The following is a 26,176-nucleotide window of genomic DNA, read 5'->3' on the forward strand; positions in this document are numbered from 1 at the left end:
TTTTGAGACTCAAAGAACATGACCTCTTCTGAGGCTACCTTTCCATCTGTGTCCCATGGTCTAACAAGTGAAACAACAATGGTTTTGCCTCTGAGTTCTCCTAAGAGCCTGTGTGGCAGGCAAAACGAGGGCTATTATTTTTTCTAGGTCACCATACCCAGTTTGGGTTAAGACAGAACCTGTGCAGGTCTCAAACACTGTTTCGAACTGTGGTATTTAGTAACTAGAGACATTATGAGTATCTGACCATGATGGACCTACTCTGACATAGCAATTCCTCTGCTCCTAATGCACCAAATCTGCATGACACTTCTTTAGTCCGAAATTAGTCTCCACCATGGCGGACCCTAAGCTTGCCTGCTGTAAACAGTGCAAGCACTGGAAGCTGTTTCTTGATCTCTGAGCTGCATTTGCCAAGTACTTGTCCCAAGTATCGTGCGATCCTTTCATTGGAGGTCACAATCAAGCTTGTGTGCCATCTCATAGGGAGGCCGAAGCACATGGTCTGGGTCTGGTCAGTTTGAGAATGACTTTTGCATGTAAGTAACATTGGTGCATACTCACAATCCTTGAGGACACAGTTCATATCCTATTGGACCATCATCTTCATGCTTGTCCTCATTTGCAAGCTCATCTGAAAGGTTGTATCACATCTGCAACTGTTCCAGGTATGTGTGATGAAGTAATGCTTTATTTAAATTACTCCAAGGGTGGCTGCATGAATGGAGTGTATTCTGGAGCATCCCACAAAAGTGCTCCATATGAAAGGTCCAAGTGGTCCACACTGGCCCACAGTCTCAGATACCCTGTATGACATGTAAGATACCATGGATCATGAGCGTGCAAGCTGGCAGGCATTCAATGTCATATTGATAATAGTATCTAATGACAAAAATTAGTGTTGCGATACAATTGAATCAGAAATGCACATACCTCTCATATTTCTGCACCCAATCTATAACACATCTTTTGATATCATCAAGTTGTCCGTGTGGGGTGTGAAACTGTAAAGTAGCCTTCATAATTGCCACTAGCTCACACATGTGCTTGTAGTATTTGTCTTTGGGAAAGCGCCCCTTCAGTAGCTTCAGAGCAAGATGCATGAACCAAAAACACCATGTCTCTGCCATAAAGAGTGAGCAGTCTGTTGCAATATTCACGAGCACACAGACAAATGTAGATGGTGTGTGTCAGAGAGCAGCAGCAGTTTCTTTTCCAATCTCCTCCCAAATTTTGGTCACAATTTCGAAGTCTTCATTACCCATCCCAAGACCCTTGAATTGGCCTGTCCAGAAGTCAACAAGGTTCAGGACAATGTTCTCTAAGAACAAATGAAACCATTCCCATGGGGACAATTGTGCATAATCCAAGGACCTGACATGAGTCTGGCCTGGCAATCCTTTGATGCCAGTCTCCTTTGCGAATCATCACCATCTCTTTTTTTGTTTCAGGCCACTGCAATCCTCACCATTACATCTGAGAAGTCATCATGGTGTCATAAAGGGGCTGGTTGATAGAGGGTCCTTGCACTGTGGTTTTGAGATGGTGGGTGAAGAGGGACATAATAGGTCTTGCCTAAGCCATGAACAGCTTTCACCTTGCACTGAATGAACAAGGGAAGATTGAGTTATGGCCCTTGAGATTTAAGAAGCACTCGAATTGTAATGATATCACCAGATTTGATGATGATATATGCATGCATCTTGAAAAGGGCTTGCTGGGATGCATTGAAAGTCTGGACACCATATGCTAGCTCAGCACATTCATTGTCCAGGGGAATGAGAAAAGAATGAAGGTCCTTGGGTTGGTGCAGGCCAGGAATAGTTCCAATGCACACAATAGGTTTTTGCTGTGAGTTTCGCACATGTGGAGGCAGGTTGTAGTTCTGCAACAGGAGTGGTGTACTGGTGTGAGGAATCTGCATTCCCTGGATGCGTAAGCCCCTATCATTAACTGTTCCATGACTACTGTTACATCCGCTCCCCTCTCACATTCACCATTGTTCACGTGCTACCTTCCCATGCCCTCACTCCCTCTTGGCAATGCTATACCCATGGCCACTGTGCTCTGGTTGTTGTTTTTCCTCGGACTCTTTCTCTTATCACGGTCTCTATTCCTTTAGTGCTTGTAGTATACCCTCAGCCTCTGTTTTGGCCTGTCTTCTGTGTACACACTGTCACACGGCTTTCCCTTACTGTACCCTGTCTTACTTAGGTTCTGGGTTTGTCTGGACTATAAAGCCCTGTACTTAGGTACAGAAGGATACCTTTTGGCACTCGGAAGGTCACCACAAGTTTCCTTTACACTTTGTCTATACTGCACATCTTGCATTCCGCTGTGCATGAACTACATATACTGCTCACACTGCTCGCATTGCCAGTACTATTCTGCAGACCATGCCACACACATCACAAACCACTACTGCTACAAAGCACCAGGTCTCACCTTGTAGTCTCGACAGTCCAGAATCCCTTGGGATGAGCAATTCATTCCCTTCATTTTTTTATTGTTGTTATCTAAGCCATCTAGCTCATATTATACAGCTACTTGGACTTTTCCTACAACTGGAGCCCACCATGAGGGATTCTGCTGTCACTTCCAGAAGGTCGCTCAGTCCCACCACCAAACACACCAAACTAGAAAATTTACACCTGCACTTTCGCAATCTCAACCTGTCAGAAGACTCTGACATTTTCCACCCTGTTTCACCTGTAACACCGGATCACGCGCAATTACCTGCTGACATTCCATGGGTACTACCCGTGATCACTCCTCCTGATATCTCGGCAGATCAGATATCCACCATGTTGGATCACCTAGATCTCACTGCCCCTGATTTTCCTGGTGGCTTTATCCACTTGACTCCCCAAAGGCCCAAAACCCCACCATCACCTTTAACACCTGTCACATCATCTGATTCACCATGACTGACACCCTCTTTTTCCTGTCTCTTTGATGCCTCCGAATCTATACCCAGACTCTCAGTTCCATCCGCCACACTTCCGCGACCACTCACTTGGTCGCAGACCACCCATCAGCCAATTAGTAACCTGCCAACACTTCTGCCAGCTTGCTTGTGCACTATACCAACTGCTTCGCACCCACAACCAATACCCATTCCATCCATTACCAATCTGGCACCGCCACCACAGGTTAACCCACCAATGGCTAATCCTCAGTTTCAGATGCCGCTCCATGGAACACAAAACTCACCTAAATTTAGTGGAGATTCTCCCATGCAGCTTCTGTGCTACCTCAAAGACATTGACTTCCTTGGTACTCTTGCTGCTCTTGATGACCATGGCAAGATCAGAGCTGCAATCTGCTACGCTGATGTCGAAGAAGCCGAGGTTTGGCAAATGCTCCCAGAAGCTGCTCCTGCAGCCGACGACTGGGATGCCTTCATAGTAGCTGTTAAGGGTTTGTACCCTGGCTGCGAGGGTGACAACTGCTACTGCCATGCAGACTTGCAGTACCTTGTCGAAGAATATCAGTCCAAGCCTATGTGGAACCAGGATGACCTCAGAGAATACCAGCAGAAATTTGCTAAGATTTCTGCCCTGCTCATTAAAACTAAAAAGCTTGCAGAGACAGAACGGGATTCCATGTTCCTGAATGGCTTCCCGAGGGCCATCACAGATTGTATTCAGTCATCGACTCTCTATAGTCCACACCAACCTCCACCCTGATGATCCATACCTGCTCACAGAAGTCATCAAAGCTGCCAAGTTCCTTCTGACAGGATCTGCTCTTCATAGCACAGTACTGACAATGGGTACCACAGCCTCGCCAGCTGCACCTCCCTCATCAGCTTACATGCCACAGGTGCCACCTGCTGGTACTGTCGTTAAACAGGAATACAACTTCCAGATGCAGCCTCCACTGCAGCAACACAGACCTGGCTGCAGCTTCTGTGCAGACCCCAACCACTGGACAAGGATGTGCATGCTTGTTGAAGTTTATATCCATGCCAGTAAGATCACGAGAGGTACAGACAACCATCTCTATCTGGTGGACATGGAGCCAAATCCCACGTTTCCCTGAATGTAACTCACTGAGAGAGGCTGTTGACTGCATCATGGCTGACAGAGACCAGGCCAGTGCACATGCTGCTGACTCCTGCTGCTCCATGCAAGGCACTGCTAACCTCTTCTGCAGTTGCTCATCCCAAAATTGATGTGCAGTTGGAAATCCTGCCTTCTGCCTTCTTAAACACCATCCAAGACACTGATGAACCTGTCACAGACTTAGCCGACCCTGACTTCCAAGCATATGTTGCTCAAGCTTGGGCTACCTACCAAGTGGATAAAGGTAACAAGGGAGCAGTCATTCCCCATGGAAAGAAAGCCTGCTAATGGAGTTGAAATCACAGCTTGACCCACAGCACAGTCCTGCCAACCCTCCACAAGTTGACCCATGTGCAGCCACTGTCAAAGAGGAAATCATTTCCCCTGGCGTTCAAAGTTCATGTGCCACTCGCCAGGCATCCAATCCCTCTACACCTGCAGCAATGTCCACTGCTACGAAACCATATGTTCCTCCAACTAGTCTGGCTCCGACACCTGCACACAAGGATCCCGTTCCTGTGGCAGTTGTTCTGTTGCAGACACCATACCCAGCAGCTCACAATCAAAACCAGTATCATTACTCATTCCCACTTGAAGACAAAGCCACACCCAAGTGTATTGTGGAGCGTGTACTCGAAACCAGCATTGCCATGCCAGTCAAAGAATTATTTGCAGTAGCCCCAGAGTTTCGCAAACAGTTCAGAGACATCACCATGGCAAAATGTGTCACCACAAATGAGATTGAGGTAGTTTCGTAGTGACGATGAAGAAGGAGTACAAGTGAATGAACTGACCAGCCGCAATCCTCAAAGAACCGTGCACAAATATGGAGACCACATTATTCATGGTGATGACAGCTCCATTGTAGCTCACCACACTCTGCCGCTCTGCTGCATCGAAGCCAAGGTCCCTGGGACCAATGTCACAATCAACTGCGTACTAGATTCCGGTTTAGGAAATCATCACCATGCCCAGGGCACATTTGGGAAAAGATTGGGCTTCCATTGTGCTGCGATCATCTCATGACTATGATGTCTGCTAACATGTCTAAAGACACTACTGTAGGCGTACTAGAGAACCTGAAACTCGACTTCGGCACCAGGCCAGTCATGCTACAGGTTCAAGTAATTGAACATGCCAACTTCGACATGCTCCTCGGACATCCGTCCATTTGCCTTATGAGTGCGGTAACAAATGATTATCCTGACAGCAGACAGTGGATCACTCTCCGAGACCCAAACAACAGCTGTGAGTACACTGTGCCCACATGCCCTGTGGTGTGAGGGCTGTCCATGCTGCAAATGCGGCAAGCACTGCCATAGTCACCAGAGTATAGTCAAATGGGGTTTTTGAATATTGATGATCCACCAAGTGGTTGGGGAGAGCCTACTAAAACATCCTGTTTCCTATTTAACCGCTGTTATCCATTCCTTAGTCCTACAGTATCGTCACTAGCCTTCACTTCTATGAACTTCCCTTCACCCATGGCAATCATACCATGGAACATACCCACTGGAATACCCTTGCCTGCTTTCGCTTTCCTCTCTTCCACTCAGACAATACTAAACCCCTCTGCTATAGCTGCATTCAGCAGTGTTTATCAACTAGACCCTGCGGTTTGCACTCTTGTTTACAAGCCAGTTGCCAAGAAGGTTCAGATGGTACCTGTCCCAAAGGCAGAAGAATACTGCATCGTGTGCAGCCTGCCTGATGACCTGCATGCTGGTCTCCAACCACTTCCAACCCATCCACCAGACTTTGCTCTGGGCATCCACTTCACTGCCAAACGGGCTGCAGAACTTGACCTTGATCCTGCAGATTGGCTTTGGCCAGAAGAACTTAAACTCATAACTTGGCTCGTTTTGGTCCATGAGCTCACATTTGCTTGGGACATTACAGAGCATGGACACCTAGACGAATGCTATTTTCCGCCAGTAAAGATTCCTTGATTCCACACATGCCTTGGGTCCAATGCAATATCCCTATCCCAAATGCAATACATGCCCAAGTCATAGACATGATTAAAGATTGCATCAAGTCTGGCATGTATGAACCTTCTACAGCGGCTTACTGCTCCCGCTGGTTCTGCATAGTAAAGAAAGACAGAAAGTCTCTTCGCCTTGTGCATGACTTACAGCCCCTGAATGCAGTGACCATCCATGACACATCCATTCTGCCCTTCGTAGAACATCTCGCAGAATCCTTTGCCAGGTATGCAGTATATGCGATGATGGACCTCTACTCTGGGTATGACCAGTGTGCACTTCATGTGGATTCCCATGACCTCACCACTTTCAGTACCCCACTCAGGCTGCACCAGCTTACTACCCTGCCACAAGGTCATGCAAATGCAGTCCAGGTATACCAGGGAGATACTGCATTTGTTCTCCAGGATGAGATCCTGCATCATACCTTGCCCTTCATAGATGACATCCTCGTAAAATCCGAGACCACCCGCTATCAGCACACAGATGGGTCCTATGAGACTATCCTGGAGAATCCTGGGATTCGGAAATTTATCTGGAACCACTATATAGTCGTTAACTGTATCCTTCAGTGTTTGCAGAATGTCGGAGCCACCATCTCGGCAAAAAAGTTCATACTAGCCACTCTGTCCGTGGTGATTGTTGGCCACAAGTGCACCTTTGAAGGTCGCATTCCTGAAGAAAGCAAAGTGCAGAAGATCCATGACTGGCCTGAGTGCTGCAACCTGACTCAGGTTCGCAGTTTCCTCAGTGTCTGCGGTGTGCTATGCATCTTCATCAAAGACTTTGCCAAGATCATGTGGCCACCAGTCGCACTCATGCAGAAAGATGTACTATTCACATGGGACAAGCTGCAATGCGCTGCCATGCAATGACTCAAGGACAAAATTGTAAAGTCCCCCACACTCCGAAGAATCGACTACAAGTGTGGTCATGAAGTAATTCTAGCAGTAGCCACATTGGTCATCACAGTTGGCTACATCCTCTACCAGCTCGGCAAAGATGGCAGACGGTACCCAAGTCGCTTCAGATCCATCACCCTCAATGAAGTGGAAAGCCATTACTCCCAGGCCAAGCTTGAGTTGTACAGTCCCTTCCATGCATTGCACGTGGTATGCATATACATCTTCAGTCTCACTAACTTCACTGTGGAGGTAGATGCGAAGTATATTAAGGGCATGATAAATAACCCAGATCTGCAGCCCAATGCGACGATCAATTGCTGGATTGCTGGTGTCCTCCTTTTCTTGTTCAAACTTGTCCATGTTCCTGCAGACAGGCATGCCAGCCCTGATGGCTTATCCTGCCATCTGCAGTCGGAGCTCGACCCGCCTGAGGACAATGACCATGAGGATTGGCTAGACCATTTTTACTCTTTGTCTACACAGGTTGTCAACAACCGCCCACCTCCTATGTCACTTTCCAATGAAGATCACCATTCCCTACTGCCACCCACTTACCATCAGGCAAGCCTCCCACTGCCTGCATCCTTCTATTTCGCATTCTCTATGACTGCTGATGCTAATAACCCTTCCGATACCCCTGATGACCCTGCCATTCCACAATCCACAAAGGCTTGGGCACACGAAGCAAAGATAGAAATGATCCATGCATTCCTCGCGACCCATGAGTGACCACCTGACCTTACTGATGCGCAGTACTCATCTTTCTTCAACTCAGCTAGCTGCTTCTTCCTCCTAGATGGAAATCTATGGCATAGAGAACCACATGGATGGAACCAGCTAGTCATTGACGAATCCAAGTGGTATCATCTCATCAAAGAAGTGCATGATGACCTTGGATACAAGGGTGTCTTCACAGTCTGCACACATCTTCTCCTTCGCTTCTGGTGGCCTCTTCTTGTCGAGGATGTGAAGTGGTATGTCCGCACTTGTCATGAATGCCAGATCTGCCAGACACAGAAGCTTCATATCCCCCCCACTGTACCCATGATAGGGGGCCTGTTTCATAAAGCTCACATTGACATGATGCTGATGCCCAAAGCTGGCGGCTACCACTACATAGTACAGGCTCATTGCATGCTCACCTCTTATCCCGAATGGTGTATGTTGCACATGGAAAATAGTACCATGCTCACATCCTTCATCTTCGAGGATGTCCTATGCCGCTGGGGTCCACTCACCAAGATTGTCACTGACAATGGTCCTGTGTTCATCCAAGCCTTAGATGCCCTAGCCGCGCAATATCATATCTGCCACATCCGTATCTCTCCTTACAACTCTCAGGCTAACAGCATTGTAGAGCATTGCCACTATGATGTTCGTGAGGCTATCATGAAGAGCTGTGAGAACAATGATTGCTGCTGGCACACCATTGCACATTCCGTCTTCTGGGCTGAGCGGGTCACCATTTTGAAATCCATGGGTCTATCCCCTTATTTCATGGTACATGGTGTCAAACTGCTGTTCCCATTTGACCTTGCCGAGGCTACTTTCCTTTTACCCCTATCCCGCGATGATGCGACACCACTGACTACCACAGAACTGATAGCTTGGTGAGCGCGCCAGTTACAGAAGCATCAGGATGACTTAGACCAGGTCCGCAGCAACATCCTCCATGCATGCTTCCAGTCTATCCAGCAGTTCGAAACCGCCTTTCAGCATCGCATTAAAGACCATAACTTTGCTCCCGGTGCCCTGGTGCTTGTTCACAACTCCCATGTAGAGAAAGAGCTGAACTGGAAGACAAAGCCGTGGTACACTGGTCCCATGGTCGTCCTTCGTTGGACCACTGGGGGTTCGTACCTGCTGGCTGAGCTGGATGGCTCCATCTCCAAACTCCGCTTTTCTGCATTCTGCTTACTTCCCTACCACCCACAGTCCCAGACCCACACAACCGTGACTCGCATTACTGGGTTGGATGATGAGGAGCTAGACTGCCTGCTTGAGGAAGCTGAGGATGTCCCCACTGATGATGATGTGGAGGCTTTTTCCACGAACAGCTGACTATCCGTCCCTTCCAGTATCCACAGTTTGTCCATCACACTATTCCCCTGTACCCTCTTCTCCCATGATACCCATACCTCTTTCTGCAGCCTTGCCCACCTCCCTGCTGGCTTCTTCTACTACACTCGTTCCTTCTCCCATGCTGACTGGGGACAGTCAGCATTCAAAGTCCCCCACAGGGGTGACCAGCATACCACTTGATCCACCCGATATCAGACATAGTTCGTTTCCTTTTATCTGTTTTACCCTGGGTTTCGTCCAGAGACCTCTATTCCACCCCAGTGTTTCGTCCAGTGATTCTACTGATAGCTAGTCCCTGCTCAAAAAACATAAAAACCACTTACAAAAAGTCCAAAACCATTCAGAAAAATAACAAAACACCAAATAAGTATATAGCCAAAACAATGTCTCTCCTATCTCTCTTACTAGTCTTGCTGATACCATCTTTGGCCGCTCTATACCACATATACTTGCAACCACCCTGCACATTTCCTCTTCAATCGTGCAGTCAGCATGCGACCCTTGATTTATTTTTCTTTCAATTTTCCTTCCAGTCTCCTTACAATTGATACACAAAGACCATCCCAGCTACCCAATAAACAGTCCCTTTCGCTTCCTCTTCAAGAATCTGTCACATCCTACCATCAAGATTGTTTCATGAGGACATACCACTGAGAGAAGTCGAAAGTCACACGAAGAAGACAAGTCGGGCAGTACCCACGTGTACCATATCTCACCTACAGCCTGCACTTCCCTGCAGCTCATATTCAAGCATGTCCAGTCATTCGCAACTTCGCACAGAAGCAAGCAAAGTGGTATATTTAGCGCAGTATGTGCTGACATGTGGATGGGACAGTACAATAAATCTGAACTAACTATAAATGTTCTTATTCCACCCCAATCTTCTCCAGAGCTTCAGCGAGTTGATCAACATGCACCTGCAGGCTGAAGGTATGTGGCCTGCGACTCTGTGGCCTCAGCACGAAGCAGCCTCAGCTGACTGTGACAGGTTAGGCCATGACCTTGGCATCGAGCCAGCTATGCACTGGTGCTTTCCCCTTCGCACATGTGTGGCTTTTGACCACCTCGACTTCATTGTCATCATCATCATCGTCTACAACTCTCTTGGACAAGCTTGGCTTCGCAGTCTTCGAGGCCCATGCTGCTAGCCATTAACTTCGCACCTCCTGAGGTGGGGTCAGTTACTTACTGACCAATGTGCCTGCCTGCGCCTTCTTTCCTGTGGCCTTTGTCGACTTCTCACACCCCTGCTTCATTCATGCACAGCTGTCGCACATCCGCCCAACAGGTCCGATGCAGGCTGTCTTCTTCACTGTGCACCATGCACACAGGACCTTGTGGAGGATTGAGCCAGGAGGAACGATGATCTTGGGCTTGTCCTTGTCTTCGCTCTCTGCGACAGTCTGCCACGATCGCTTTGGACTCCAGTGTCAATCATTACCACAACCTTCCATCCAGTGCACTTACCTTCCACACCGGATGGGACACCACCTCTATGTGCGACATCTTCTCTGTTGCTGCAGGCACTGCGATGCTTGCACCCGGCCCTCCAGTCTCCTGCACATTCTCATCCCCCATCTGGACATCCTGCTTGGCCCTTGCATGCACTTTGGCCTCCTCCACTGTCCACCACTCATAGACGTCATCTGCTTCGGCCAGTATAGGTGCTTCTGCTGCGTCCACCCTTACCATGATGCCAAGCTCCTTCCTGTGCTCGACCAATGGCATAAGCATAGCCTAGAAACAAATGCGATCAGCCTCTGCACTACCATACTGCTGATGCACATTCATCTCACTGTCTTCTCCTCCCAGCGTCGCAGCCACATTGTCTTCTCCTCTTGCATTCCTTTGCGATCCTCAGGGAAACACCTTGCTTCAGCCATGAGGATAGCCAATGTGGCTGCGATTTGCTGTCACAGGTCGGCCTTCTCTGCTTTGACCAGGTCAGGGGTGACTGCATGTACGAGTTGGGAGAGATGAGGGGCATGGTTAGCTGACATGGTTAGAGCAATGGGGGGATGGATGATAAAGGGGGAAAGAATCAAATCGATGCGAAGGTTTGAGCTGCGCACTAACAATTATATACTTAGCGGCCATGAGGCACTTATGTCATCGGTCTGGATGCCTATATGCAGCATTCAACTGGTGTTCTCAGCAGTCCCTTGGCTCTATGCTTCCTTCACTTCTATGCAGAACTCACCAGTGTTCTTGAACCCTCAGTACCACACTGTTGCCATCACCATGCAGCAAGCTATTTATGTCCTCCATGCCATGTGGCTGACTGGGGATGGTTAGCATCTAAGTCCCCCGCAGGTGTGAGGAATCTGCATTCCCTGGATGCATAAGCCCCTATCATTAACCTGTTCCATGACTACTGTTACAGTCTGCTCCCCTCTCAGCATTCACCTGTTGTTCATGCACTACCTTCCCATGCCCTTCACTCCCTCTCGCTGCAATGCTATACCTGTGGCTGCTGTGCTCCAGTTGTTGTTTTTCCTCGGACTCTTTTTCTTATCATGGTCTCTATTCCTTTAGTGCTTGTAGTATACCCTCGGCCTCTGTTTTGGCCTGTCTTCTGTGTACGTGCTGTCATGCAGCTTTCCCTTACTGTACCCTGTCTTACTTAGGTTCCAGGTTTGTCCGGACTATAAAGCCCTGTACTTAGGTACAGAAGGATACCTTTTGGCACTCAGAAGGTCACCACGAGTTTCCTTTACACTTTGTCTATACTGCATGTCTCGCATTCCGCCACACACAAACTATGTATACTGCTCGCACCGCTTGCATCACAAGTACTATTCTGCAGACCATGCTGCACATGTCACAAACCACTACCACTACAAAGCACCAGGTCTCACCTTGTAGTCTCGACAGTCCAGAATCCCTTGGGACAATGTCACACACCAAAGGTGTTTGGTGAGGTGGACATGGATGTAGCTGATGAATGGAGGTGAAGACCATAGCCCTCATGCAAAGAAGGACAGCCAGCAATGTCAGTAGTCATCCCTCACACAAGAACAAGTTGTCAATGCCAAAGAAAAAGGAGGAGGCAGGTTAAGCACCAATAAAATTCTTAAGCACCTGTGTATGGCATTCCAGTTTTCAACATATCTCCACCAGTTCTGCAGACACCGAAACCATTCCCACACTCGCTTGTAGTGCTCAGCCACATGATCCTACCTTCCAAGATTGGAAAGGATTTGCACACTCCACACATTTCTACAGCACTCCCTCCAAAAGATGCTCATTTTGCTAATTCTTCTGATATGGCTGCCTCCACATCAGTCATTTTGCTTGTCCCCTTTGCTAGGGACCATGGCTACATATATCTACCAGGAGTTCCTACCAGCTTCTGTCCTGAAGCATCCTGGTACATCCCACCCTCATCTGCCCCCTCTCAGCCCATCCAGCTTGGACAGCATGTTCTTTTTGTCAGTATGACCTCCAGGAGGACATTCTTTGGTCACCTCAGGTCTGTCATTTGCTTGGAAAGGTCTTATGTGGTCGTTTCAGTCTCTCCAGTCCAAGAAGCATATGGATCCTTCCTCCCTGCCCCCTGCAACGTCTTCATACCAGTCTTGTCTGTCATTCTTCCAAAATTGCGACAGCTACAGTATAATCTACTGTTCTCCACTCTCCCTGATCACATCCATGACGAGTATGATGCACATCTTGCCTCCTTCTTGCAAGATACAGCAGAAGACACTCCCCCTTCATCCTCTCTTCCAACAGAGCCTCATTCATGAAGTTTTTATTTGCTTCACTGAGAGGATAGTTTGGGGGGGAAAGTTGCAATCCCCTATGCTCCTGTCACCCCACAGACCCCCAAAGCTTGACCCCTGTTGACATCTGACTCACCCTGTCTGCTTTTGGATGTACGATATTGGCATCAGATCAGTGCTGCCTCTCTGTCATCCCACTTTGGCCTAGAAGTGATCTCTTCAAGATGTGACATGCACAGCCTCCCCCTAATGTGATTCCAGTGCACTTTCCCAGTTCCTGACATTGCTTGACTCATACTGTGACATTCTGACTGTCTTTGACTCACCTATTGCCAATACTTACCAATCTTTTGACTTTGCTTACTGATTCTTTGCTTTTTGGCTTACTTATCCTTACCAATGCTTACCAATGCTTTCCAAGATGATTACCCATCGCTTACATTCCTTACTCATCAGTTACCAATCACTTACCAAGTGTTTGCACCTTGTTTTCCATAGGTAATGCCCCTGTACTGTATATAAGTCACTGTACTTAGGTAGCAAAAAAAAAAAAAGAAGACATCAGAGAGCCCCTCTTGCTTGCAATTTATCATCTCTCAGTAAATCATTCATCAGCTTTGATAGTTGAGACTTTATTAAGGGTCTAGCTATCATCTACTTCGCTTATCATCATCTATCATCTGTATACTTCACTCCAAGCCCTCCCTGAGCTCAGTACAGCTTAGGACATTGAATTAAGTCACCATCCATCCTTCTGTAGGCTGACAGCAGTCTACCCTATCACTTTCTATCACATTCTTGCTTCCCTCTTTGTCAGGAGCCCCCCCAACCCTCAGCACTCATCTTTGAGTGTTGTAGCTCGCAAAAACCCTCCCAAAGAACAGGTTCTACCATCTAGGTACCTGCATAGGCACACCACCACTCGCTTTCATTGTCTTTTGTGTTGGTTTTGGTTGGTTTTCACCACTGAACCTCACTTTGACTCACAATGAGCAATTCATTCCCTTCATTTTTTTATTGTTGTTATCTAAGCCATCTAGCTCGTATTATACAGCTACTTGGACTTTTCCTACACCGGACATGGCCCTTGCATCACTGCCTGAAGAGTAAATAGCTGTCAGTACAAAGGCCCAATGTGATGCCTTAGGAATCTGAGAAGTATTCGGTGAGGTAACTCTTCTCCATCAACAATAACATGACAATGGAGAAGCCACTGGTAATGATTCCCATCAAATACATCCACAATCTCTCCTCTCCCAATATCATAATCTGCATGGTATGAGAGTGTTTTGATCATCCTTGTGCTTTGGAAATACCCTTGCAGTTGTGGGATAAGCGGGAGATACATGAATTGTCGATGTGGCCTTCCATACTGGTTGAATTGTGCTTCTCGACAGAATGGACAAGACTGAAGATAAATATATTTTTCAGTGTAGGCCACACATGAATTTCCACAGCAGTCAACCAAGAGGGGTTTGATCCCAGATAGTTTGGCCACACACTGAAAGATGACATATTGTGAGTTGAGGTTCATTTTGTGTCGGAAAGTGAATCACATCTGTGAGTAAGCACATCGAGTGATTTGGCCCATCATAAGGAGGTTAAATGTGCGGATATTGTCGCAATCTTCATCTGATAGAATATCATTCCCTGATGCATGATCAGTTCACGCATTAGAGCCAGGGCAACTGGGCACATATGGAGAGTGAACAGATCTCGTTCTCTTTTGTTTCTCACATTGTCTTCCAACTCATCCAGCAGCTCATTATCATCTCCCTCGAGCTCTTCAGCCCATACCCATACATCATCTTGAACATCACTTCCAGGGTTGGCCTTGGACTCGGACACCCCACTCACACCTGTTGTGTCCAATGACTCAGATGGAGATGCCAGGTGGGAATGACCACCAGAGATGATTACTTTAGTATCATTTAATGTTCAGCTTGTTGAGCTGACCTTCAGCCAGATCTAGTTGGGGGCTTTCTTCACCTGTCAGGCTTTCAGAGTCACACATGCCTGCCAGTTGCCCCATGGACACAGCCTTCTTATAGTGATGCCACTGCTGTGTGCTGCTCAAGCACACACCACATCCTGGATTGCACCAACAATGTTTCCTCCTTGGAGATCGAATTGGAGGCATGGTCAGTATGTTTGACTTAACTGACTTAGCGACATGTATCAAGCTGTGATCACCTGACCTGAGCACAGCCACTCCAAGGTTGTTGCTTACATCCATTATCCTATGCACTGTATCATCTCTGCCATCAAGCCTCCAGCCTCAATGATGAAGCTGAAGCACAAGAAGCAGTCAAGGATCGATAAATTAGGAGAGTCATTATCAGAACTCCATGGGGATTTGGAAGTGCACAAACATGAGTTCATCGATACTGACAGGTACCATTTAGACCTCATATCTCTTCCTGCAGGAAAGAACTGTGCAAAAGAGGAGAGGAGGCGGGAAAAAAAGCAAGATAAACATACTAACCAACAGTTAAGATTGATTAACAAGCCCAAGGGCCGAGCAGGTCAAGGCAGTGGCTACAAGCTAATAGATGCCTTGGGACTCACAGAGAAGAAGGATGTGTACAATCACCTTTCAGTATGTCTTTCATCCCTACTATTGTATTCTTATTACCTGTATGCTACTCAATAGGATGTTGTATGGAAATTGGTCTACCGCTACCTGGATACAAGTCATTTGCTTTCTCACCAAAGCGACAAGCTCCTTGTTGAGAAAGTCATTCAGAGGGTAAGGGAGCACATTCTAAGTGCATATAGCCACTAATAACCAAGATTCACATCGTTAGGCCCAAGCAGAATCAGAAATCCTCATGCAGTGTGAGGGAGGCTGCGGTGCATGTGCTTTAATTGCCCAGGTATTGGAAAACCAGTCAACATCTGAACAAAGGCAAAAACAGAATGCTGAAGCAAGGGTTAGCAGTTACTTTTATCTATATTTTGATCTCGAGTTGATTCTCTGGTACATTTAGAGGAAGAGAGAAGAGTCTAATGACAAAGATGAGGAGGAAGTGGGCACAGATGATGCTGGTGCTAACAGGTGCATTAAACATACTTCAGGTACACAGAAAAAGGTAGGCATGTGTGTTCTACTATCATGAACTCACTCCGTGTCATTCAGAGAAAGAGGGACAAGTCTGAGTCTGAGTCCAAGGAAGTGGACACAGACGATGCCAGCGATAACAGGCACATCAAATGTACTTCGGGTACACATAAAAAGGTAGGTATGCATGTTCTACTATCATGAACTCACTTCATGTCACTTAGAGAAAGAGGTTCAAGTCCAAGTCCAAGTCTGATTCCGAGTCTGAGTCTGAGGAAATGGACACAGGCAATGCTGGTGATAACAGGCACATCAAATGTACTTCAGATACACAGAAAAAGGTAGGCAAATGTGCATTCTACTATCATGAACTAACTACATGTCGCTTAGAGAAAGAGAGACAACTCCCAGTCCAAGTCCGAAGGAAATGTATGCAGATGATGCTGGTGCCAGTAACAGGCACAGCAAACACACTCCAGGTACACAGAGAAAGGTAGGTGAACAAACATCTACTATCTCAAGCTCACTCTGTGTCATTTAGATGGAGAGGGACAAAGATGATGATGATGATGATGATGAAGATGACAACAATGAAGATGAAGATGAGAGGAGTGTCTACCCAAAATGCACAGAAGCCAGACAGAAAATGGTGAGGAAGTAAGCTGTATGTGATTGTAACTGCTGCCTGAACATTTTTCAAGAGAAAGTTGATTGTTAGTGCAATGATGACATCCAGCCCAACATGCACGCCAAGGGTGATAAGGGTCACCAATGCCTGGGTGGTACTCAGAAGCATGTGAGCGAGTATATTGAGCTGTAGTCACGAGCTGATGTTCACAATGTGCTGCACAGTTTAGAGAAAGAGAAATGAGCTGGTGGATGAATCAATTGATGACCAGCAATCATGCATACTACAAGCAGCAAATGGCATGCTGGGAATGGAATGACAGGTATGGTCTGGAAAGTCATTCACTCTGTGCATTCAAACTCTTTCAGGAATCTATCAGCAATGGGTCATGCACCTCCAAGACCACTCACATCAGTATGGGAGCAAGCTGATGAAGCAGAGGTGCCAGCAGCCTCTGAATGTCATGTATGTGTGCCTTCAAAACTTTGCATTCCATTTTTGTGCCCTCATACTCACACAGGATGGGTCACAGAAGAAGAAAAGGAATGACATGTGTCCCTTGGACTACAAGTGAGTTGTAGATGTACTTATTAGTGTATGCCAGCCAGTGTTCTCATGTAGTTCATGCAGGACTTGACTGACGAGGAGGACAATGCAGAAACACAGTCATCTGTGATCACACAAGACGACTTCCCACCATGATGTCCTGGGCATATATTGCAAGGACAAGGTCCCATCCAGAATGTCTCAAGATCTTTTTGCAGCATTACAAAGATACATTTCCATGACCCGAAAAACAGCATGGGCGTAACTTCGAGACAGTCCAGTTAGGAGCTCAGATCTGCACCATGATCAAAAGGGAGCATAGGAAATACGAACAACTCAAGATTGCAGCAAAAAAAGGTTGGCCCATTAGCATGATTGACTTCAAGCAGATTCCAGGGCATATCGTCAAGTGGTGAGACCAGCTAGATCCAATCCTTTGTAACAGGAGCCTCCACGAGCAGCAGCATGTCTGAAAGTGTTTCGAGGCTGACTTGGTTGAAGATGGGTGGACATTGGAAAAGCTAGCTTGCATGCAGAACTCAGCACTGTGTTCCAGATCGGCGATTCTGGACCACTCACAGTGCTGGATAGTACATCCTTACATGCAACTCACTTCTTCAACTGTGTGGGAAACTGATGTAAACACTGAGCAGTTATGGCAACAAGGGAGCTGCAATCATCGAGCACACCCTCATTGCCCTGTTCCTGGCATCAGCAGAGTTGACTGCAGCAATATGGCCTCTACTGCTTGCACAGTTCACAACATACTTTATGGTGCCCCTACATAGCGACCTTGCTGATCACAGATGATTACAGTCCCACAACAGTTGTCAAGGCACACAAGATCATGGTTGCAAGTAGCGATGCAGGTTCCCTCATCCACCCCACAAATGATGATGATACAGAGTTGGAGGAGATATTTCATAGAAACATTGTTCGCCTTTTGACTAAAGCAACTGGAGCTCCTGACACATGAAGCAACAAGTGATACCCAGGATGCTGCTCAGGCTCTGCTGGAACTCCAAGAGCAAACACAGAAGGCATCTCCTACTCTGTCATCCTGTGTAGGCTGTGCCTTGACTGACACCATTCACCTTAGCCACTGACCTTGCCTCAGAGTTAAATTACTTGTGACAGACTGATGATTCCAATCAAGCTGCCAACAAGTTACATTCAGAGCAGGCGAAGGTTAACGTTCACTACACACTTTATCCCACTAACATTGTGCCTTACTGACACTACTAACCTTACAGACCACAACGGTCATGCCGAGCAGCAAGTCCCAATCAACAGTGCTGCCAGTGGCCACTGCATGTGTACTACCTTCGATGCTTCCAATGTGTTATACTGATATAGATATCACCACTTACACAGGTCCAGCAGCATGCCCCAAATGCAAGCATAGGTCAAACTGCCAGACTTGTCACATCAGTGAGTATAAGGCAATTCAGTTGTCATACCCCATCACCGTCCTTTCTGCACTCATGACTCATGTGTGGTCGAATGTACAGGAACATGCTAAGGCAAATCACACTACTCGATCAAAGACTTGGAAAGGCCAACCATGACAGAACATTCATAACTAGGCTGTGCCTTGTCAATCCACTCTCATTTCCTTTTAGCTAACTTAATGTCGAATGTGCTGTCTAATCAATGTTAATTTTTGCAAGTGAAACAGTACTTTTGTGACTGATGATAAGTGCACTCTTGACTGAAAATCAGTGCCTTCTTCAATGAAATTTCCAGAAATAGAAGTGCCTAACATGACTGGAAATCAGTACCATTTTGACACTGGAAAAACACATCAATGACACTGATGCATGGCACTGGTTATTAGTAGCAAAAATGAAATATCAGTGCCACAATTTGGCACTGATTTTCATCGCATGGAACTGATATGCGGTGCTTTTGGGACTATTATACAGTACATGCGGCACTTGTTTTCAGTGCGTTTACTTCCCTCGGTGTTATAACTTTAGTCTGCCATTGCATTAGGGCACGAGCATGTCAGGCAAGTCTCCTGTTCCCGCCCTTCCACGGCGCGTGGCAGGTAGAATTCACCCCAGTCTACCTCGAACACAGAACCCTTCGGCCAGTTCTTTGAGAAAACCTCCGAGACCGGACTAATCGCGTGTGGCTGAAACGAATTCGCTTTCGTCACAGACGAAGACTTCGGACATGCACATGTACTGGTTACAAAGATTAGCCTATAGCTTCCCCCAAGCTCAATTCATTGCTCGAAGGCTCTCCCTCACTACTGGCATTCAAGAGCAATGAACCGTGTATGCCAGAGGGAGGAGAAGAGGAGTGCGATAGCGTCACGGGTGACTGGTTCGGTGGGAAAGAAGGTGAATGCTCTGGGACAAATTCAGGTGGACTCTTCTCGTGGTCAACGTGTGCGTAAGTCCGTTGGTTTGTATACTGATGACAACCGACTGATCGGTGGCTTAGCTATCCCTCTACGCGCCCACCGGTCTTAATCCTGCCCTAGACATGTCTAACACGCTGATATCGTCCGCGCGGTTAACCATTCTTTTCACCGCCTTTCACCGCCTGCGGCCGCTGTTGCCATGATGCGGCTGTCTCTGGCGGGGCAGGGATCCCCAACGACAACCGCTCCTTCCTCGCCTACTATACTTTCTTCATCTGGAGCTGTTCTGGTCTACCCGGGCCGCATATCATACCCACAAGCCTATGTACCTGGCAAGACCAACGCTCAGTGGTCTCGTAACCTCGGCGCTCCGGGCCACTCGCGCATCCAAAATCGTCTTCACTGTTGCGAATACTACTCGCCCTTTCTCGACACAACCGTCCCGCAAATATGTTACGCTCGGTCGGTTTTGCCCCGGATGCAAGGTGACCTACTTTCAATTCGAAAGATACGTGCTCAGGGTTCGGTATACAATCGTCTTCTCTCTCGGTCTCCTCCAGATCTCTATTATTCCCACCTTGACTGCTGTGGCGAACCATGTCACTCACTGTTTTGGAAAGGGGATGAAGCCCCCTCAATTTGAATAGCATGGCGGCTTGCGCTGGCGTGTAACACGGGGTCGTCGATGGCGATGGCGTGATCTACCGTACTGAGATTAACACTGACATCATTTATGTTCATCCCTCAACCCGACCATGACATCATCTCGATCGACATCCACAGGAGCTATTTTTATAGCTCACCAATACTGAACACCTTCGTTACACCACCCAACATCTAATGAAGAATGAGTTCCGCTAAAGACATTGTCGAGGTGCGTATCCCTCTTTGTTCATAAAAACTTTGCTCCCCTGTTTATGTCCCAACACCAACTCCTAACACAAACAAGAATGCCATTTCCAACCGTCGGGTTGTCATCTTTGCCAAGAGTTACTGCCCACATTGCCGCGCGTCCAAACAACTCCTGAAAGAGCTGTTCCCTCCTGACGACGTCCTCATATTCGAGTGCGTATCGTGTTGTCAATTTTGACTGGATGGTATAAACAGCCTTCTAAAACGAAGAGGAAACTAGTCTAGATCTTATGGAAGGACAAGCCATTCAGGACTACCTTGCCGTTAAAACGGGCAAGAAGACTGTCCCACAGACGTTCATCAGTGTGTTGTGATCACTCACTCGTCGTCTTCCATGCTGACATGATACTAATACCGGTTCTCTTCCCACCTTTACGTTTCATGTCGATGACGATGCTTACTTCTACACTGACCTCTACGTTGATACGACGCCGACGACCCACACAGACGGACATCACAGTCGGCGGAAACGACGATCTTCAAGAGGCCTATAAGAACGGGACACTACAGCGCATGATAGAGGGGTTGTCCATCTGAGCTTTGGATGTGCATAAGAACAGTCGCGCGGGGCGTGGAGTATGAAACGTGTGATGTTGTGTGATGGAACTAGCTATGTTCGTCTCCTATCGAAGGTGACACCTGACGTTAAAAGGGTGTTGTGGTCAGTTCTCTCTGCCTATGACATTCTGGCGCATCTGGGATCGAAGTGGTTGAGGTGCACTCTCCTATATCAGTTCTCGTGTGTATACAAGTCTCCTCTACCAACAAACCTCGAGCATCGCGCGCAATGATGGGTTGCCAGCATTCCAGTGCTAGTTGGCATGCCCGGGATATAGGCGTGCTACAATATTAAAGTACCCTGTCCCTAATACAGTCCACGACACCTCAACATCCCCATTTAAATTCACCTCTGCACCTGCCACAACCAGCTCTCCAATCCCCCCATTAGTACACCCACCCATTCACTACCTCTCCCTGCACAACTACGCTGTCCGGTTCATTCCCAACTCCGAGGATGGTGATCGTCTCCACCTTCTGTTCGATATTATATGCCCCCCATTGTGTTTTGACCCTCAGTGAGCCCCCGCACGCTTCAAAGGTCAATCTCCTTGCCAGGGTGCTGTTTGAACTGTTGCCAGTGCCACCCATGGCGTCAAATTCTCCATCTCCCGCATCCACGAACGCATCACCCCAAGCTTGTCCATCTCCATCAAGCGACACGAAGTAATGCATACGGTCCATTCATCGTTTCGTAGATCGTATACCCCGGTTGATCGTACAAGAGCAAAATAGATCCTCCGCGGATGTGGACATTGATATGGCTGATGGGAGCTTGGAGAGTTACCGTCGCTGATTGATTTGATGTGTTGGTTGGCGAAACCGAAACGGGTACATGCGTCCACCAGTCTCGCCATATGACAGTCTCCACGACCAGGTAATATACCTACGCGACCAATCGCGCACGAGCGTCACATTCCGTGCTGACACAACCGCGAAATGCTGACACACCTTGGACAGTCGTCTGCCCGGGCTCGAGAACAGGGGTCACGAGGATATCCTTCCCAACGAGCCACTGCCGATCAACAGGTGAAAAGTTCGGGTTCATCTGGGAACTCATAGAATAAAGCTCGGATTGGCGGTAAACCAGCCGTAGATGCGTTCGCAAAAAGGGTGTACTGTTGAATTGTATGAAAAGGGTTACGGAACAATACATAGAAAGATTGCCATCAATTCACGGTTGGGCGACGACAGTGAGATTACGCACCCAATAGGGCAGTAACGAGTATCGTGCCCGTATAGCTATCTTTGACGCATCTGCAACACTATCCCACCGATATGGCTCCTGAGGCAATGCTGCATACATATTATGATTCCTATAAAACGGCATGAAGGCAGGAAAGCTTGCATCCATCGATTACATAGCTCTTCGTCTGTGTTCCCATCTGTCCCATCACAGGGATTTGTCAGTCTCGCATGAGGGACGGGGCGGGAGGGATACATACTAAATCCACACGTATCAGCACCCACCATAGGGATTTGGTATATTTGGAACTGGAGTACACCCTGGATATTCAAGTACATATACTCCCACTTGCTATAGTTATCACCGAGCTGTGTATCACGGTCGTGTCAGCCACCAGTCATCCCTAATTCGCATCACCAATACACGAGACTTCCCCACACCGCGAGTAGAACGAAAACGAAAGAAGAAACAAGATAAACTCACCCAATGCCCTGCCCACCTTCCTTGACTTACAAACGTCGACCTTCCGATGACAAAAGGTCTCTTTCCAGGCCTGACCTTCTGCAACGCCAAGTACGTCGCGTGAGCTTCCATCGTTCCAAAGAGGTTGTGCACATCCAGTTCGAGATAACCACCTGCGTGCGTTGCATTCGTGGCAACGGTGTTTACCGAAAGAGCCCCGAAACCTGTGTACAACAAAAAGAGGGGTGTCTTAGAACGAGGAAGGTATAGTGCAAGTGTAGGAACTGACTGTTGTGTATCGCGTAGGGCGGATAAGTCACATTGATACCTGTTTCCCCACCGGCACCGATACCAGTGCCAACGCTCCTTCGCGCACTCGTCACTGTCCTAGTATTAGTCCTCACCACCACGCTCGCCCTACTCCCACTCATGTCTGAACACGAATATGTTGGCGTCCCATTAACGGTCATATTCCCGCTGGGGCCCGAAACTGTCTCGTTATAACTATGTATTTCAAATTCGCCATCGCATTAACCCATCACTTAGACCTGGATTCGGATTCGAAGGGTAGACACATACCACTCGGGATACCCAACCACCGTGATATTGACGACACTCAACGGAGCAAGTGCTGAAAAGTTCGCACCCGTACCACTGCACTCGCATATTTAATCAGTTCACTCGTTTTAGTTAACAGCCTCAACCTTCAGGCGAAAGAAAACATACCACGAATATCCACAAAACGAGCTTACTTCGTTCATGTCGAGCCATATTCCACTAAATTCAACACCCCCATTCGTGCTCCAGTTCATCAACGCTTCTGTCCACCACTCCACTGCGTTGTCCGAGAACCAGTCCGGGAACGCCTGTTGCCGTGAACATCGTCGGGAAGGGGTGAGAGGAGGCGGATAAGTGAACGGAAAATAACAAATGGGATGAAGAAACGTACGGTGTACCCAGGCCACACCTGTCCAATATACAGAGATCCATCTGGATTCTTCATGAACACATTCCTAGAATTCAAGCTCATTTCACCCTTCCGAAGAAGACAAGGCGAGAGGGTACGTACATTTCCGAACCTCTCGTGAATGGGTCGTACTACAAATATAAAAAAAGAATGAGATGGATGAGTTCGATGAGTAGAGGGGAAGGGAAGAACTCGAAAGAGGGGTGAGGAGGTGCAGGCACGTACCACGTCCGTATCATTCACCGTCAGAGCGATACCTGCATCTACGATCGGAATATCTACGCGCGACGTCAACTACTTGCACACACTCGCCAGCCATACGCCCAAAGCCAAAGCATCGACAAGTAGAAGAGGAAGAGTGCACATACAATGCTGGTGGTTCGTTGTCTGTATGGGGATGTCAGTATGTGTTTTCTCGAACAGTAAGCATCACCAAGTGATATAGTACAAAATGAAATTACATCTACAGCAGGGAAACAGCAACGTGCCCACGACAATAACCAATAACGATGCACTCACCAGATTCTCAATGAATGACCTGACCTCGTCTGTTGGAAAACTGACAGGGTCAGTTGTAAAGTCCCGAAAGGCGTGGTAAAGGTCGATGTCATTCCATTGGACTACGACCGTCGAGTTCCATGAAGTACAAAGATGAATGCACGAGTTTGAGTAGGGACACGCGTCGAAGAAGGCATTAACAGCACGAAGACAAAGTAGAAAGAACCAAATACCTTCAAGAGGAATGCCTGCCTCACGCATTGCTTCCACATTCGCAATGTCGTCATTGACATCATGATATCCCCATCGACACAAATGGAATCCAAAGCCCCAAGCTGGAGGCATGAACGGATAACCGCTTACAGCTCCGTACTGTGCGATGACATCCTACATCGCTTGGACCGCTGAAGAAGTAGAAGTCGAAGGTTCCACCAAGCATGCGGTATTGGATCAGGGACTACTGGGGAACTGGGAGGTGTTTGCAGCAGGATGTCAGAACCCGAAGCACTGCGTGGAGAGCAAGCATGAGACTAGGACTGGGGCTGCGAAGAAGGGGGCACACCTGAGGAGAAGGGCACCGGACGCAGTGGCTTTGCCAGTGGTCTCGTTGTACCGATGTTCCAGATAAATGGGATGAGAACCGTAGCTGTTGAGGGGCGTATATGCTTCAGTCAGACGGTCGTGCTACAGCATACATACATGTTCTCATCAATAGGATCGGCAGCATCACGATTCCAATGAGTCTGAATCGTGCCCGAACCACCCCCCGTACCGATATCACGACGAAAACCACTGCTTGCAATGACTTCACCTAAGCCATAGATGTTGGTGCCGAGAGGAAGGGCCGATGTAATCTAAACATAATGGAGGCGAGTGGTTTTGGGCATTGGCGAGGGTGACAGCAGACGATCAGCTTGGGGAAGAGCCTACCTGGAGATACTGGTCTTCGAACACGAGCGGGAACCCATCGAATGCAGTGCTCGGATCGGAAGCATTGAATGGAGGAATAGGAGTGGTCGGTAGCGATGAGATACGAGTGTCGAAGATGGGCATCGCATCGGGGTCCGAGCGGCGGGTAATCCAGAACGCGAAGGGAGAAGGGTCGTAGTTGAATACAAGATCAGAATCATTGATGAGGGACTTCGTTGGAAGGGGAGGAGGCGGAATAATTGAAGTAGGGATTCTGAACTGGTCTTCGGCGGTGTCGAATATTGCAACACGGATGCTGTGTGGTTGGGATAGGCTAAGAACTACCGATGGAAAGACGGAACGGCGAACGTACGTAGATTGGGATTGGTATGTTACCTCGAGCGTGAGATTGGCGATGTCCGACCCGAATGCATTGCATGCTGGGCCTGCAAGCTGTAACTGTGCAGAGAGACCGTGTTGGAGTTCGGCAAGAGAGGTGAGGGTATAGCCTGTGGAGTCGACGATGAGCAGCATATACCGCCATGGTCCACGAACGCAATTATACTTACCTGGACAGTGAGAGACGTTCTTGGAGAAGGCGATGTCGCGAACGACTTGAGCCGGCCGTGACGCTGACACCAAAAGTGCCGTGCTGGCAAGGGAAAGAGCGAGGGGGCGTAGCATCGTCGCAGGAGTACTTACCCCGACGGTGGGGGGGCTTTATTTACCGTACATCATGCAATGGGACGGCGTTATTCGTTTGACCGGTATTATTGCAGTGACCTCGACCAGGAATCGCTTCTGATAGAATAGCGGCTGCAGGGCCGCACTAAATCTACGTAAAAGAAGACGACCTCGTGCTAGATGAACCGACTACTCCGAGTCCGTAACCCAATATTCCTGTGAAGTACCTTTCGTGTGGGAACGATGGCATGCAGGCCCAATAATCAAATGATGCGGCATACATATATCGATGATACTGATCGGACACTTTGGAGAAGAAGACATCTTGGTGAGTTGACGGAGGAGACGCGTAATAGGCATAAACCCATCGTTGTCACTTGTCTACTACATTCACTGCGGAAATGAAATTTTAGCGGGGGGGATAATCAGATTCTTTAAACGTAGATAATCCGACCTTAGATTTTTTTTGTAAGATATAACCATTAGTCTGAGCAAAATCCGACTAGACGATTTCTGAGTAACATGTCCAAATAATCCCATGCAGGTGAGATCCGAATATAGACAATACACCAATAACCTGACCTCTTGCATGATGCATTTTCCAACCCCAACTATGCTTGACTCCATTGGCCA

The 26,176-nt window shown here is 47.7% G+C and overlaps 4 protein-coding genes across 4 annotated transcripts; 2 read left to right on the top strand and 2 right to left on the bottom strand.

The window, feature by feature from the left end:
• Nucleotides 1-10,028: 10,028 nt before the first annotated feature.
• On the bottom strand, nt 10,029-10,922 carry F5J12DRAFT_898091 (uncharacterized protein; the record flags this gene model as incomplete). The annotated part of the gene is made up of 5 exons (XM_051748080.1): nt 10,029-10,180; nt 10,229-10,286; nt 10,374-10,454; nt 10,507-10,776; nt 10,836-10,922. The coding sequence occupies 5 exons, from the start codon at nt 10,920-10,922 to the stop codon at nt 10,029-10,031; spliced, it is 648 nt and encodes a 215-aa protein (XP_051594901.1).
• A 4,123-nt stretch (nt 10,923-15,045) lies between these two features.
• F5J12DRAFT_898092 (uncharacterized protein) lies at nt 15,046-18,232 on the top strand (the record flags this gene model as incomplete). Its single annotated transcript, XM_051748081.1, has 17 exons — nt 15,046-15,360; nt 15,415-15,510; nt 15,569-15,694; nt 15,752-15,853; nt 15,901-15,999; nt 16,047-16,163; nt 16,213-16,251; nt 16,310-16,315; nt 16,364-16,471; nt 16,541-16,618; nt 16,675-16,772; nt 16,819-16,915; nt 16,971-17,020; nt 17,650-17,751; nt 17,813-17,930; nt 17,992-18,060; nt 18,134-18,232. 17 exons carry the CDS (start codon nt 15,046-15,048, stop codon nt 18,230-18,232), a joined length of 1,719 nt encoding a protein of 572 aa, XP_051594902.1.
• A 2,081-nt stretch (nt 18,233-20,313) lies between these two features.
• Nucleotides 20,314-20,593, top strand: F5J12DRAFT_728060 (uncharacterized protein; the record flags this gene model as incomplete). Its single annotated transcript, XM_051741850.1, has 2 exons — nt 20,314-20,432; nt 20,500-20,593. Coding segments are annotated over 2 exons (213 nt in total), but the record flags the coding sequence as incomplete, so codon positions are not given.
• A 631-nt stretch (nt 20,594-21,224) lies between these two features.
• Nucleotides 21,225-25,393, bottom strand: F5J12DRAFT_907675 (glycoside hydrolase family 31 protein; the record flags this gene model as incomplete). Its single annotated transcript, XM_051748967.1, is given in 19 exon segments — nt 21,225-21,399; nt 21,515-21,702; nt 21,766-21,852; nt 22,045-22,180; nt 22,279-22,391; nt 22,507-22,709; nt 22,775-22,989; nt 23,065-23,139; nt 23,212-23,351; nt 23,435-23,521; nt 23,678-23,730; nt 23,821-23,839; nt 23,972-24,072; nt 24,184-24,315; nt 24,335-24,407; nt 24,488-24,596; nt 24,650-24,804; nt 24,881-25,175; nt 25,233-25,393. The coding sequence occupies 19 exon segments, from the start codon at nt 25,391-25,393 to the stop codon at nt 21,225-21,227; spliced, it is 2,517 nt and encodes an 838-aa protein (XP_051594904.1).
• Between the last annotated feature and the right edge of the window lie 783 nt (nt 25,394-26,176).

This window comes from Pisolithus orientalis, assembly GCF_024613125.1.
Source record: "Pisolithus orientalis strain OTSU chromosome Unknown F5J12scaffold_67, whole genome shotgun sequence".
Taxonomy (NCBI): Eukaryota; Fungi; Basidiomycota; class Agaricomycetes; order Boletales; family Pisolithaceae; genus Pisolithus; species Pisolithus orientalis.